This window comes from Phalaenopsis equestris, unplaced genomic scaffold (assembly GCF_001263595.1).
Source record: "Phalaenopsis equestris unplaced genomic scaffold, ASM126359v1 Scaffold000064, whole genome shotgun sequence".
Classification (NCBI taxonomy): domain Eukaryota; kingdom Viridiplantae; phylum Streptophyta; class Magnoliopsida; order Asparagales; family Orchidaceae; genus Phalaenopsis; species Phalaenopsis equestris.
In genome coordinates this window covers 60,349-76,545 of record NW_018164506.1, presented here as the reverse complement: position 1 = coordinate 76,545, position 16,197 = coordinate 60,349, and the positions used below count along the sequence as shown (strand labels likewise).

At 36.2% G+C, this 16,197-nt stretch overlaps 1 protein-coding gene across 1 annotated transcript in view; it reads left to right on the top strand.

Moving 5' to 3' along the window:
- Positions 1 to 3,218: 3,218 nt before the first annotated feature.
- LOC110019612 (plasma membrane ATPase 1) overlaps positions 3,219 to 16,197 on the top strand; it is a gene marked incomplete in the record, with an annotated part of 29,349 nt that continues 16,370 nt past the window's right edge. The window contains 12 exon segments of the mRNA XM_020717348.1: positions 3,219 to 3,424; positions 3,535 to 3,695; positions 3,790 to 3,909; positions 3,992 to 4,090; positions 12,389 to 12,526; positions 12,935 to 13,069; positions 13,432 to 13,611; positions 13,913 to 14,119; positions 15,132 to 15,251; positions 15,350 to 15,469; positions 15,546 to 15,668; positions 16,020 to 16,124. Of these exon segments, the coding sequence (XP_020573007.1) occupies positions 3,642 to 3,695; positions 3,790 to 3,909; positions 3,992 to 4,090; positions 12,389 to 12,526; positions 12,935 to 13,069; positions 13,432 to 13,611; positions 13,913 to 14,119; positions 15,132 to 15,251; positions 15,350 to 15,469; positions 15,546 to 15,668; positions 16,020 to 16,124 (1,401 nt within the window).

Below are 16,197 nucleotides of genomic sequence, written 5' to 3'. Positions count from 1 at the left end.
TTTTGTAAGTATTAAAAAGTGAAAACAGTGTAATCCACCTTTGCATACAAAGGTTAGGGTGTTTATCATGTAAAAAATCAAAGTTTGAGTGTGATATACATAAGTATTGAGGGTTATGTATGTAAATTTTCAGCTCATTTCAAGATGAACATGAGCTGAAAATGAAGAAATTGAATCTGATTTGAACTGAACGCGATATGCTATTCACGATCAATTTCAAAAAAGAGCTATATTCGAACAAATAAATTCAAAATGAGCAGAATACGAATATGGATTGAGTTCGCCTAAGCTCGACTCGTTTATTATCTTACTAATCATCAGTGGCAGGACCATAACTTAATGAGAGGAGTTGTGAAATTAAAGTTAAAGAGGCAACAAGCATTGATGGTTACAACATTTATCTCCTTAAGAATATTTTTAAAGAATTATAAATATTATTATTAAATTTAAAATATAGATTTTTAGTAAATTATTATTAAATAATTAAATTTAAGTAGCAAATTTTTTCTTATATTATATAATATTAAATAGCTAATTAGTAAACACTTAGAATTATATAGAGTAAATACCAACATGATTCTCACATAAATTAAAATTTTAGAAAGAAAACACCTATAAGAAATATATGATTTTATTCATGTAAAAGTCTTTAAAAAATATATAATTATTCTAATTGGCTACTTACATGATTTTTATTCTCTTAAAAATAATAGCTTACAAGGCACGTACCTTAAAAATAAAAGATTTATACAAAAAATAAGGAAAAAAACAAGGATTTATCCGGCTGACTAGGGTATGTTACATGCATCAATTTTCTTTATTGTGTCCTATTGAGTCACTTATTTTCATTTGATTCCGACAAATCTTTTTCAATCTACCTCCACCATTCTTAATATTAGTCAAATCTAGAACATCTATTATCTTAACTAGGCCATGTTATGGTTGACATTTCATATGACTAACCCATTTAAGGAGACTCTCTCTGAGATCCGATCTTTGTTTGTCATTCAGTAGTTGAACCAATAGGGGCAATGCACTCAGACATAACTCAAGATGTTGTAAAATGTTCAATATAAAATCAATGATTGATGATTTCAATGTTAGGTAAAAGCGTCAGACATAACTCAAGATGTCTGTCATAACATCTAGATTAAATGAGATATATCTTTTTTTTATTTTATAAGTTGTTAGTAATTTTTTTCATTTCATTTTATTTATCTTGGTTCCATCCCTGTTGTCACTGGGGCTACTTCACTACTCCAACCCATTCACAAATATATTCATTTTACATTTTGTCTTTAAGTGTGAAGCCATTCACTCATCCACCTAAGCATTCTCATCGGATCATCATTTAACTTAATTTTATGTGTTTCTTTTGTAGTGCACCATTCTGCGGCATAAAATATTCTAAGTCTCACCGCCATCTTATAAAATATTTCTTGAATTCTAAGGGTGAGTTTGGGGCAGCTACAACTTATTGAATAATTTGTTGATAAACTGATAAAAAATAATCTGATGATAAGCTAGGTGTGGTGACTATTACAATTTTTTTTTTTTTTATGATGAGCTAGGTGTGGTGACAATTACAATTTTTTTTTTTTTTTAAACCGCTGCCAGAAAGTTGCCACCGCACCTAGATAAGAGCGGTGTAAAAATGTTATTTTTGGCATTTTGAAAACGCGTAAAGAGCGGTCTAAAAATGTTATTTTTGGCATTTTGAAAACGCGTAAGCTGCCAAAACACAGTTTACCCAAATATGTCAGAAGTGTTTTCAAAACGCCACCGCACTAAATAAGCTGTCACAAACAGACCCAAAGTGATACTTTTTCATCACACATAATAGATCAGATGCATCCCTCCACTTCAACCATCCAGCTTGAATTCTACTAATAATATCTCAATCAATATCACCATCACTATGAACAACTAACTCAAGGTATATAGAAAAGTCAATTTTTTAAGGTATGTTTGGGACAGCTTTAAATTATTTATAATATGTTGATAAGCAGATTATCCTGATGATCTGATAATCTGTAGATTCTCAGGATAAACTAACCTATTGTTTGGGGAACCTTATTCAGAACTGCTTATTGACAGTTGTTACTGGATAAATGACTATTATGCCCTTGTTTGACAGCTTGCAAAAAATAAATCGATCAACAAGTTAACTTCAGCTTTGCTCATGGAAGCCATGGTTGCCCTTGAGCAAATGGGTCGTCCAAGGTGTTATATCTCCTCTGCTTGAGATTTTTTTGAGAAAGGTAGTTGAGTGGATCTCTGAATGACTACAAGAAAGTTGTCTTTGACCTCGCATGAATTCAACTCGCAATGCAAGGCGTTGAGGATGAAGGACCTTGACTTCGGCTCGGGATGAAAGGGGCCGCGGGAGAAGGTAAACGACGAACGAGCTCAGGACGATGGCGAGGACGAGGGAGAGCAGAGAAGGGGACAGGAGGAAATCTTCACCTTAACACGTGAATCCAACGCAGAACATGGCCCCAATCCCGCTTCACGCCCAATTAACAAAAACTCTTAAGTGCATTCGACGCGGTGGAATTAATCCGGAGCGAATGTGTTTTTCAAACACGAAGGCGACGTCCGCATATCGCCACCGCACCCTAATAAGTTGCCCCAAACAGACACTTAATGACAATCACCATTATTACAAACCGGGCCTCTAGATTCACTACAACTAAAATTATATTCCATGCATTCAATTTTAGATCTATTCATCTCATTATTACAAACCGGCCCTCTAGATTCAGTACAACTAAAATTATATTCCATGCATTCAATTTTAGATCTATTCAGATAAAAGCCTTAAAGCTCTAAAGTTTACCTCCACACCCCTAAATTATTAATACTATTATATGGAATAAATATTGCTTATTATTTCCTTTATTAATTATTTTATCCTAATATAATTATTCCGAGTTATAAATTATAAGACCCCTAATATAATTTTTTCGCCGACAGGCGAAATGGTTGGGAACTGCGCATGAGAATCTTGACCGTTGGTTTGTGATCCAACCGCCCGGAAGGACTGCCAGACTCAAATTTGGTAAACCAAACACAAGAAAACAATAATTGGCCAAGTTATTGGTTGGAGGGTTATTGATATAATTTATGAGAATAGAAGGGGGCTGCATGCAAAAAATGGATTAACATTACGGATTTTTGTAATAAATGAAGATAATAATGGATGGTGGCTGGGCGTACCCGCCAGGTACATGCCTGCTTATGCGGGAGGTGGTGCGGTTGCTCCGCTTCTACACTCCTCTCTCTTCCACTCTCTTTTCTCTACTGTTCCAGCGTCTCTCTCTCTCTCTAACTCACCCACGAAACCCTAGTGGCTTGCAGAACTATCTTTCTTCCTTTTTTGTATCGATCTGCGCGGAAAGGTGTGGCGTGACAGCTCGTACAGGTGATGCTACTTCTCTCTCTATCTTTCTTTCTCTGGCTTTTCTTGGTCTGATTTTGGTGCATAAAAGGGTGGGGTAGAATATCTTTTTAACTTTTCATTCTGCTTTGAAGGTGTGTGAGCTGCGTGGAATTCCACTCACGAATTCCGTAGAAAGCTGGAACATCTTTAATAGAAGCGGCGGCATAGAGTTTGGAAGCAGGAAGGGAGGAAGAAGGGGATGGGGGAAAGCGCAATGACACTTGATGCTGTCCTCAAGGAGGCCGTCGATTTGGTTTGAGATGCAATTTTGTTGCTAGACTGTTTTCTATATGGGGTTTTGGGGTGGATTTTTGTTTATTTTGTCGTGGTTTTGAGGGAATTTGCAGGAAAATATACCCATTGAAGAGGTGTTTGAGCAACTGAGATGCAGCCAGGAAGGGCTCAGCAGCAAGTCGGCAGAAGAGCGGCTCGTCATTTTCGGCCCGAACAAGCTGGAGGAGAAGGAGGTTTTCTCTTGGAAACCCGTGTATTCTGCTTATTGATTTTGTGTGTTTTATGGTTTGCAGATTTTTTTTTCTACTTTTGCAGGAGAGCAAGATTCTCAAATTCCTGGGATTTATGTGGAACCCTCTTTCTTGGGTTATGGAGGCCGCTGCTATCATGGCCATTGCTCTTGCTAATGGAGGAGTGAGACATTTGTCTTATTCTTAGGGTTCATTTTGCTAATTATTGATAGAAAATGTGTTTGAGAAAATGTTTTTTCGTTTTTCAATTAATTTGTGTGTGAAAAGATGGAGGCATTACTTTTCTGTGTTTGCTTTGTAAGTGTTTTTGTTGGAGCTGCTTTTTAATGTTATTTTAGTTGGAATTTAAGAAAGCTTTAGCTTAAATCCCGACAAATGAAATCGTGGGACTTTGAGGGGTTGTTTGATATTCTATTTTGTGATATGATTGCGAGATTTATAGATGTACCAGTTGATGTGGTATATATATAAATCAAACATGAGAACGATCAACAAAGCAAAAGATAGAACGAGAAAAATCACACAAACAAATAAAAACAACACAACGAAACACACAAATTTATGTGGTTCGGCAAATTGCCTATGTCCACGGAGTTGCAGAGGATTTTACTACTTGAGGAATTTACACCAATCAATCACCTCGACTTACAAGAGGAATCTCTCACTCTTCGTTGCTCTCGTTCTTCTTCTCTCTCTATTCTTTCTTTCTCTATACCGAGATACACTGAAGAAAACTCTACACCGAGATACACCGAAGTAGACAAACTTATAAGAGAAATAAACTCAATTTCTCTTCTGCCACAGGATACCAAGAAGAAGTCTAGGGAGAACAATCTTTTTCTTCTTCCTCCTTCTTCCTTCTGCCGCAAGGAACTGCTCCTCATTGCACTTCTCTTCCTCTGCCCCGAGGAAACCTTTCTCTATCCCGAGGAAACCGAAGAACTCAAAGCGTGACTACTACTATTTTTGGGAGAGCATTCAAAGTGTTTTATCATAAATAGGAGGGAGCGAAGAGATGCTTCACTTCACAAAAGAAGAAGACGAGAGTAGTTATTTGCGAAGAGGTGTGACCCTCCAAAACAAAGTAACCACCCAAGCATAGTGGACCGGGCTCCACCATTTATAACAATTCTTTCACTTTGAGACCGATACACAGGCTGCAACAAAATTCTCCACCTTGAATCCTTCACATTGAATCTTCCACATTTTCAACTCAAATTCTGTCTTCACTTCAGAAGACCAACTGAACCTGTGCACAAGAATTCTCCACCTTGAATCTTCCACATTGAATCTTCCACATTTTCAACACAAATTTTGTTATCACTTCAGAAGACCAACTGAACCTGTGCACAAATTCAGTTTTTCAAGAGTAACACCCTCAGTCAACTTATCAGTAGGTTCCGCATAGTTTTGTGCCTCCAACCTATTTTCTGGGTCACTCTTGTCTCTTCTTACAACTTCTACTGCATGAGCAACATCCTGCCTCTGCTGAAAGCCTTTTTCAACAAGTCTAGCCTTGTACATCTTATTGACATCTTGACATCACGCTCAGTCTTCACAGTCTTCACCCGGTACACCCATTTGCTGTGCAGTGTCTTCTTCCATTGTGGAAGTTATGCCAGCTCCCACTTGCTCGCTGATACACCCACTTGTTGTGCAGTGTCTTATTCCATTGTGGAAGTTATGCCAGCTCCCACTTGCTCGAACTTTCATCTTGCAAGATTTCTTCATAGCTCTGTGGTTCTTCAACATCTGTTTGTGGAATAATACGAATGAGTGTCCCATACTCACTTTCCTCTTCACTTTCATCACTGCCCTGCACTGTGGCCTCTGGTAGATTTTCTACCACATTCAAAAACCCTGAATCCAACATCAAGTCTTCAACAGAACTATGAACTGCCAACAATAGTGTATCCTGTGATTCTTCAGATACCACATTTGCGTTATCATTCTCCATCTTCTTAGGATTCGTGCAGTTCTTTATGTGGCCAGCCTTGCCATATTTCCAACAGGTTGTCTGCTTACTAAACTTTGATTTTGTGCAGTTCTTTATGTGGCCAACCTTGCCATATTTCCAACAGGTTGTCTACTTACTAAACTTTGATTTTGATCTCTATGTACTATAGTTTCTGTCATGCTATCTCCCTCTAAAATCAACATTTAGTGCCGAACTCGAATCTGAAACATTGTTAGAATTTTTTCTGCGAACTTTCTCGAACTTTCTAAGCCAAAATTAAATCACGAATATCATCGTATTTCAGTTTAGATTTACCTGTAGAACTGCTAAGTGCTATATTCATGGCTTCCCAACTATCTGACAATGAAGCCAACAAGATCAGTGCACATATCTCAACATCAAAATCAATTTTCACAGGCAACAATTGATTTGTGATAGTATTGAAAACATTCAGGTATTGAGCAACGAAAACACGTTCCACCATCTTCAAATTGAATAACTTCTTCATCAAGTGCACCTTATTATTCGCCGATAGTTTTTCATACACATACATGATCAGACTGTCATGAGATCCGCAGTCATTCTTTTCATGATGATGATGTGTGCAACAAACCTCGATAGGGTCAATCGAATAACCCCCAGAACTTGTCGATCCAACAAATTCTATTCAACCTCATCCATCATTTCAGGACTTTTCCCTAATAACGGAAGATGAAATTTCTTTCAATAAAGTTAATCCTCTATCTGCATTCTTCAATAACCAAAATCTGTGTCATCAAATTTCTTGATCCCTGAAACCTTCATTTCATCTGCAGACATCATTCTTCCTCAGATCCGAAACCATGCTCTGATACCAGTTGATGTGATTGCGAGATCTATAGATATACCAGTTGATGTAGTATATATATAAATCAAACAGGAGAACGATCAACGAAACAAAAAATAGAATGAGAAAAATCACACCAGAAAAGAACAACACAGCAGAACATAAAACAACACAGCGAAACACACAAATTTACGTGGTTCGGCTAATTTTCTACGTCCACGAAGTTGCAGAGGATTTTACTACTTGAGGAATTTATACCAGTCCATCACCTCGACTTACGAGAAGAATCTCTCACTCTTTGTTGCTCTCTCTTCTTCTTTCTCTGTTCTTCTCTCTCTATACCGAGATACACCGAAGAAAACTCTACACCGAGAATCGTACAAGAGAAATAAACTCAATTTCTCTTCTGCCACAAGACACCAAGAAGAAGTCTAGGGAGAACAATCTTCTTCTTCTTCCTTCTTCCTTTTGCCGCAAGAAACTGCTCGTCCTTGCACTTCTCTTCCTCTGCCCCGAGGAAACCTTCCTCTATCCCGAGGAAACCAAAGAAGAACTCAAAGCGTGACTACTACTATTTCTGGGAGAGTCATTCAAAGTCTTTTATCAAGAACAGGAGGGAGCAAAGAGACACTTCACTTCACAAAAGAAGAAGACGGGAGTGGTTATTTGCGAAGAGGCGTGACTCTCCAAAGCAAAGTAACCATCCAAGCATAGTGGATCAGGCTCCACCGTTTCTAACATTTTGGGCATCTTTAAGCTAGATTTAACTTTAATCTCACTAAATAGAATTTTGGTTACTAGAAGTCCCACTATTTGATAAAATTCAATTAAATTTAGTTATTAGTTAAGTTCATATTTTATTAATTTCCATAGTTCATGGGGTTTAATAGATTTGAGTTGTCCTACAAATATTAAATATTAAAATAAATAACCAAATAATTGATTATAATTACGAAGGTTTAGAAAATATCATGCCAAAATAGTTTTGAATTTTTAACCTTCTCAAGCTTCACTATATTCTGCTTAAGTTAAATTCTACTTGTAGCCAATCACCCTTGAGTCATATTCTTTTGATAGATCTTATTTCAACCTTATTTTGCTTAAATATAGGATTTGTTAAATCTCACGAATCACATGATTTAATGAATTTAATAAGAGTTTCTCTCTTTTGCCGATATTTAATTTTGTGAAAGAATAGTCAAAACAATTTATCACGATCTAAAAAGTTTTAATAATTTTCATGCTAAATAGTTTTTCAAGATTTATTCCTCCCAAGATTCACTAAAATATTTGTACATTATTTATTAATTTCTTTTCGAGTTAAATCCTGTAAGTAGCCAAACACTTCCTAGAGTTTAAAATTAATATTGATTTCTACCTACATCTAGCTAAATATTGCAATTCTTTAAATTTTATTTTCTCTATGTATAATTTCTAATCTTAAGCAACTAAATATACCTTATTATTGTAGAGTTAGGTTTATTAGAGTTAATAGGATTATTACATTTCTATAGTCTATACTAATATTGTGACACATGATTAATAATTATTAGAAACTCTAGACTTTATTATATAGAGTTGTCACATTTGCTTAGATTTAAGTATTGTCAATCAGGAAGGATGGAAATCTGACTGCTAAATTAGAAGTTTTCTATAATTAGAAGCTTCCTTATTTTCAATATATTTATTCTGATTTATTTTGCTTTTAGCTGAATATTTAGATTAGGAATATGTATTATTAAGCTACCTAAAATAGATTATGCATTTTATTTTGCACCTAAAATAGATTGTAAGATTGTTATTTAATTGAATGAAAGCAAAGGGAAATGGCAATCGAGCCTATTCAGAATTCAGTCTATTTCTCAAAACTTTGATATGGTATCAGAACCAAGTTTTGTTCTAACCACTGATAATCGTTGAAGGAGCCTCAAAACTCTCTTCCCGCCGGTCTTCTTGCAGGAAGGGAGGAACTACTTCTCTGCCTTCGATTCGCCTTCTACCGGGTTGCGTCGTCCTCCTTCTACGTCCTCTCCCTCTCATGCCTGGGCTCGCCAACAGGGTTAGGGTTACGGCTCCGCTCACCCTACCGTAGAATTTCAGCTCAATCGTTCATGGCGCCACCATCCTCGGCCTAATCGCCTCCATCATCGGCGTTCTTCGCCATCCGTTTACTTCATTTGGTGGTAGCGACGATGTGCGGAGCACTGATGATGTTCTGCCTGAACAAAATCTCTGTGTTTGGTCACGAGCCGGAGACTGCAAGGAAACTGCAGGGCTCGACGCACCTCGATCAGCTCCTGATCCAGATCTCAGACTCCTTCGCGGAATTGTTATTGTTCCCCATAGCATTCCTTCTCTTCATGGTTTCCTTGGTAAATGACCGCGACTTCCAGACTTTCTTCGCTAGAGGCTTTGAGCCTATTTAGAATTCAACTTATTTCGCCTCGCTCTCCAGAAGGATTCCTTCTCTTCATGGTTTCCTTCGTCAATGACCGCGACTTCCAGACTTTCTTCGCTAGAGGCTTTGAGCCTATTTAGCTTTGAGCCTATTTAGAATTCAGCTTATTTCGCCTCGCTCTCCAGAAGGATTCCTTCTCTTCATGGTTTCCTTCGTCAATGACCGCGACTTCCAGACTTTCTTCGCTAGAGGCTTTGAGCTTATTTAGAATTCAACTTATTACGCCTCGCTCTCCAGAAGGCGAAAGCCATCCTCGCGCTTCACTGTTGTCATTTGCCGATTACCGACCGCAATGTGAAGTCGGCGAACGTGCTTCCAGACGAACGATTTAATGCATGTTTCGGTGATTTTGGTCTCACTCTCAAAAGCGATTGATATGAGAACAAAGCCGACAGATTCAATTCATGGCTCCACTCCACACTGCCTGCATGGACTCTAGGGTATCATCTTGTGGAATACAAGGATTCTTGGGTTGAAAAAAGACTTTTATGTTTGTATTATTATTCGACCGATTCAGTTTTTTCAACAATTTCCACAATACATTGCTGCTTCTGTGACATCTTCGACTGTCTTATGCTTCGCTTCGTCCTCCTTGGCTTCGGCTTCGATACTCATTCCTAGATTGATGGCTTCGGTTTTGGTAAAACTTTGGCTTTGACACTCTTGGGTTTTCGCACTCTTGGGTTTCGACTCACTTGGGCTTCGCTATTCGATGGCTTCGGTTTTGGCAAAACTTTGGCTTCGACACTCTTGGGTTTCGACTCACTTGGGCTTCGCTATTCTTGGGCTTCGACAATTTCAGGCTTCGGCATCTTGGACTTCGACACTTTTTGACTTCGTTACTTTTAGGCTTCGGCCTCTTGGGCTTCGGCACTTTTGGACTTCGACACTTTTTGACTTCGGCCTCTTGGGCTTCGGCACTTTTGAGCTTCAACATTTTTAAGGCTTCGACACTCTCGGGCTTCGACATTATTGGGCTTCGACACTCTTGGACTTCGGCATTTTCAGCCTTCGACACTTTCAGACTTCGATATTTTGAGGCTTCAGCAAAATTTTGGCTTCAACACTCTTGGGCTTCGACACTCACGAATTGAGGATTTTTTGTCCCGGTAGTATGATCAGTTTCTTGTTAGCAAATTGATGCTTCCCGATCAATCAACATTAATTTGAAGGGGGATGTCAATCAGGAATGACGGAAATCAAACAACTAAATTAGGAGTTTTCTTTAATTAAAAGATTCTTTATTTCTAATATCTTTATTCTGATTTATTTCTCTTTCAGCTGAAATTTTAAAATAGAAATATGCATTATTAAGTTACCTAAAATAGATTATGCACTTTATTTTATACCTAAAACAGATTTTAAAATTATTATTTAATAGAATGAAAACAAAGGGAAAAGACAATCAAGCCTATTCAGAATTCAACCTATTTCTTAAAACTTTGACAAGTATCAACTTGACTTGACAATAGCTTGAATGTCTTTAGTCTCAACATCAATTGGTCGAACGTAGCTCCAATCTCTCGATTGTTCTTGGCATTCATTGAGAACATGTCATTCTAACATAAATTGGTTCATATTGAAAATTGCAAAAATATTGTCAAACAAATTTTAGTCTAAAGTGCGTTTGGTGCAACTACATTTGTTTCAATAAACAACTCCAAAGCTGCTTTTAGAATAAGTTATTTTTAGAAAGCAGTTGTTGTTGAATCAGTATATCTGTTTGAATAGATTTGTTATGCTGCAGGTTTTTCTGAAAGAAAAAGGTAACGTCATTATGTACATGTATTAGCTGAAAGTCAACACTTTACATTAGCTGTAAGTCAACAATTTCAGTAATTCTAACATAACAACAAAAATAAATTTTAGAAGTTCACAAAAAAGTTCACAAAGAATGAGATTCACTTCTGGAACGAAAGCCACATATGACATTTCTCTCTCATGAATCCAACATTCGGTAGGACAATTTCATGAAATTCTGATAGCGGTTGTGCTTTATGATATTACAACCAAACAATATAAATCAAATAGGAAAAATCAAGAATTATAGTATCCATTCCATATCATTTTTAACAACAATCGATAGAGAAAGAAAATACAAGGAATGTAAGAAAATAAACCCCACATTCCTAGCCAAAACAACAATAACCAATCGATCAAACCCTCCATCTTAAAAGAAATGAAAAATCACTCATGAACATGAGCAAGCAATAACAAAACCATGGAGCGCACAACCGAATAACCATACAAGCAACCACAAAAATCAGTGATCCGATTGATACTTGGGGATCAAATCAGAACGCTGTAAATCACATAACCAAAAATGCCATGGGGGTCACATTGATATCAGAGGGATCATATCAAAACTACAAAAATCACTGAATAAAAAATGCCACAAACCAGGGGGATCATGTCGGTACCAAGGGGATCAGATCGAAATCATGGGATCCGGTCGAAACCAAGGGGAATCAACGAGAGAGAGAGAGGGATGTGGGTAGTATTGGGAGAGTCAAACGAGAAGAGCTTGAAATTGGTAACCGCAACAACAAAATAGAGGTCCCAAAACTCCCTAAGATTAGGACCACGTTTTCCCAATTAGCATCTCAATGTTGGTGCAAACATTGTCGTGGCGTAGTGGGGCATTGTACTGCAGCGGCAACACCTTCCCAAACAGGGCCTAAATCTCTCGGTTCATAATATACTATATAAATTCTTGATGTTTCTTGCTTTTGTGTGGTGAGTTTTGAGTTGAGAGGATGATTGTTATAGTTATTGTAGTTATTATATTATCATTTTAGTATGTTACATATGCTTAATATTTATTAGGATTATGTAGTATTTATTTTATAATCTATTTGAATTGAGGCATTTACTTACATACCGCACAATTCTTATGTATTTACATATTTAGCATCTAAACATTCATTTTTACATGCATACCACTCAAATCTCTAACATCAAATGAAAAAATATTGCCATCACTATCTTTTTAAAAGTAAAATATACATTTTCATGCATAGGTTTATGACACAATGGTGCATAAATGTGAATATCAAACTTCGGGTGCTAGATTTGTAAATACATAATAATTATGTGGCATGTATGTAAATTTCCCATTCTAATCTTGCAGTTCTTTTTTATTGTAATTTCTTTTGTGGTTACACGATTGCTAGGATCAACCAAATAAATAAATTAAAGAAAACTATTTCTTCCTGAGCAGGGAAAGCCTCCAGATTGGCAGGACTTTGTGGGAATCATAACTTTGCTTATGATCAACTCAACCATCAGCTTTATCGAGGAGAATAATGCAGGCAATGCTGCTGCAGCGCTCATGGCACGACTCGCTCCCAAAGCGAAGGTTCCACTTCAGCACTCTTGCTGTTTTTCACTATAATTTCTGATTTTTTTTCCCATCTAAACTTGAGAAAGTTTAGGATATGTACGCAATCTAGGATTTTTATGGTTAACTTTAAGCAGCAATAAAGATAATTACAAGCATGACAGTCAAAACTTTGCTATTTACAATATTAACACCCATGTCATTTTTTTGAACTACCGAACTGGTTTTTTTACATTTGCTATGATGAAACCATTCGAAATTTGATAAAAATGAAAAATATGGGTTGAGAATTTGTTACAAAATTTCGTATTTGAGTGAAAATTAGAAAAACAGATGAAAGATGATGCTAGTTTCAAGTGCCATGTGTAATTACCCCATAAATTTATTGTATTTATTAGATTTAATTTTTCGGTTTTGTTGACGTAGGTGCTTAGGGATGGAAAGTGGAGTGAAGAGGAGGCTGCTATTTTGGTGCCCGGTGATATTATCAGCATCAAGCTTGGAGATATTATTCCTGCAGATGCTCGACTCCTTGATGGAGATCCGCTAAAAATTGATCAGGTTTTCAGCTCGATGTTTTTCTATTTTCTCGAGCAGAATTATGAATTGTTTTATAGGGCATTTACAAACATACCACTCAATTCTCATGCATTTACATATTTAACATCTAAGTTTTGTTTTTTACATTTATAGCACTCAAATCTTTCATATCACATATAAAATGCCACCTTTAAACTTCAGAAAAGTGAAATACACCATTTCATGCATAGGAAAGGTGGTATATATGTTAAAATTGAAGTTTAGGTGTTAGGTGCATAAATATATAGTAATTAAGTGGTATGTACGTAAATTTTCCTTTTTTTTCCAATTTGTTAATTCTCTCAACTGTCTTTTGCTTTGAATTTTTTGGGTGAAATATGTAGTCTGCCCTTACTGGCGAGTCACTGCCTGTAACCAAGGGTCCTGGTGATGGTGTGTATTCTGGTTCCACATGCAAGCAAGGAGAGATCGAAGCTTTAGTTATTGCTACTGGAGTTCACACCTTCTTTGGCAAGGCTGCACATCTTGTCGACAGTACAAGCCAAGTTGGTCACTTCCAAAAGGTGAGTGGAAAGGCATGAATTTGGCTCTCATATCTACATACATAGCACATAATTCTTTTGTATTTACATATCTCACTCCTAAACTTTCATATTTACACACATAACACTCTATTCTTTAATATCACATCAAAATAGCGCTTTTATCACTTTCTAAAAGTGAAATCCACCTATGTTTTGTATGTAAATATGAAAATTTAGGTGTGAGATATGTAAATACATAAGAATTGTCTGCTATGTATGTAAATTTCCCTTTATTTTATTAATTTTGCCGTTTTGTTGTTGGATTTTATTTGTTGAGCAGGTGTTAACAGCTATTGGAAATTTCTGTATCTGTTCTATTGCTGTGGGTATGTTTACCGAGATTATTGTCATGTACCCGATCCAGCGTCGGGCTTATCGTCCAGGAATCGACAATCTTCTAGTTCTACTTATCGGAGGAATTCCTATAGCCATGCCCACAGTCTTGTCTGTAACAATGGCGATCGGTTCGCATCGATTATCGCAACAGGTTGGCTTGACTTCATCTCCGAGCTTAAAATTAGAACTGAAAAAAAATAAAGATTTACATACATACCACTCAATTCTTATGTATTTACATATCTAACACCTAAACTTCAATTTATGCATATATGCCATCTGAACTATGCATGAGGTGCATTCTAATTTTTAGAAGCTAAAATAATGATTATTTTGATGTAATTTGAAAATTTCCGGTGGTGTAAATGTAAAAAACATAGTTTGGGTGTTAGATATGTAAATAGAATTTGGTGGCCAAAATGCAAATGACCCCTTTGATATTTGCATTTATAACTCATTGTTATTAAAATCTTGTACATAAAATCTGCATTATGCTTTTAAAAGTAAGCGATTGTGATATTCATCTCCGAACATAAAATTAGAACTGAAAAAACCACTCAATTCTTATGTATTTACATATTTAACACCTAACCTTCAATCTTTACATATGTGCCACCTTAACTATGCAGGAGGTGTATTTTACTTTTTAGAAGCTAAAATAATGATATTTTTGATGTAATCTGAAAATTTTCAGTTGTGTAAATCTAAAAAACATAGTTTGGGTGTTAGATATGAACATACATAACACATTGGTATGAACATACATAAGAATGTGGTGGCCCATATGCAAAATGTGGTGCCCACCCACTCAAAAGTTTGGGAATGTGGTGGCCCGTATGCAAAATGTGGTGCCCACCCACTCAAAAGTTTGATATTTGCATTTATAACACATTGGTATTAAAATCTTGTACATGAAATGTGCGTTACGCTTTTAAAAAGTATTGTGGTATTTTTGATGTGATGTGAAAGATTTGAGTGATATGTATGTAAAAATGAAAGTTTAGATGTTTGATTTGTAAATATATAAGAGTTGTGGTATTTATGCAAATGCCTTAAAAAACAAACATATGCTTGAATTGCTTTTGGCCTTTTAGTAGGCTATTGAACGATGAAAATGTATTTTTTTTCTTTTCTTCCCCATTTTTACCAAAAATTGTGTTCAGGGAGCAATCACCAAGAGAATGACTGCTATTGAAGAAATGGCTGGCATGGATGTGCTTTGTAGTGACAAAACTGGAACTCTTACTTTGAATAAGCTAACGGTTGACAAAAACCTGATAGAGGTCAAACTCGGGAATTTGAAATTGATAATATTTTCTGCTCTTGGCTTATTTGCTCTTACTATCTTATGGATCTCTTTGTAATTCTTGTATTTACACAGGTTTTTACCAAAGGTGTAACTCGTGATACCGTCATCCTAATGGCGGCAAGGGCCTCGAGAATTGAGAATCAAGATGCTATTGATACTGCTATTGTTGGAATGCTTGCTGACCCAAAAGAGGTAAATATCTGAACTGTTTTTATTCTTGTCCTCTTGTATCCGTCCATGTTTGTAAAAATTTCTTTGTTTCTCAAAGGCGCGGTCTGATATCCAAGAAGTTCATTTTTTGCCTTTCAATCCTACGGATAAGAGGACTGCTCTAACTTACATTGATAACGAAGGAAAACTTCATCGGGTCAGCAAAGGTGCTCCGGAACAGGTAACATGGTAGTGCTACTAATATTGTTTTACACTTTTTCCCTATTTTAGTCTGCTTTACAATTTGTTATTTTTCAGTAGGGCATACCTCCCAATTCTCGTGTATTTACATATCTAACATCTAAACTTTTCTTTTTACATCTATACCACCAAAATTTTTTATGTCACACGAAAAATACCACTATTTTAACTTCTAAAAAATAAATTACACTTTTTCAATCATAGATAAGGTTGCATATATGTAAAAATTAAAGTTTAGGTGTTAGATATGTGATTACATAGGAGTTGAATCGTATGCGAGTAAATCTTCTTTTTCAGTAATGTAGTCTTAAATGTTCATTTTGGGCTTCAGATATTGAATCTTGCACACAACAAATCAGAAATAGAACGAAGGGTTCATTCTGTGATTGACAAATTTGCAGAGCGTGGGCTGCGATCTCTTGCAGTGGCATACCAAGTAAAAGATACATACATACATACATATACATACATACATATACATACATACATATACATATATACATATATAC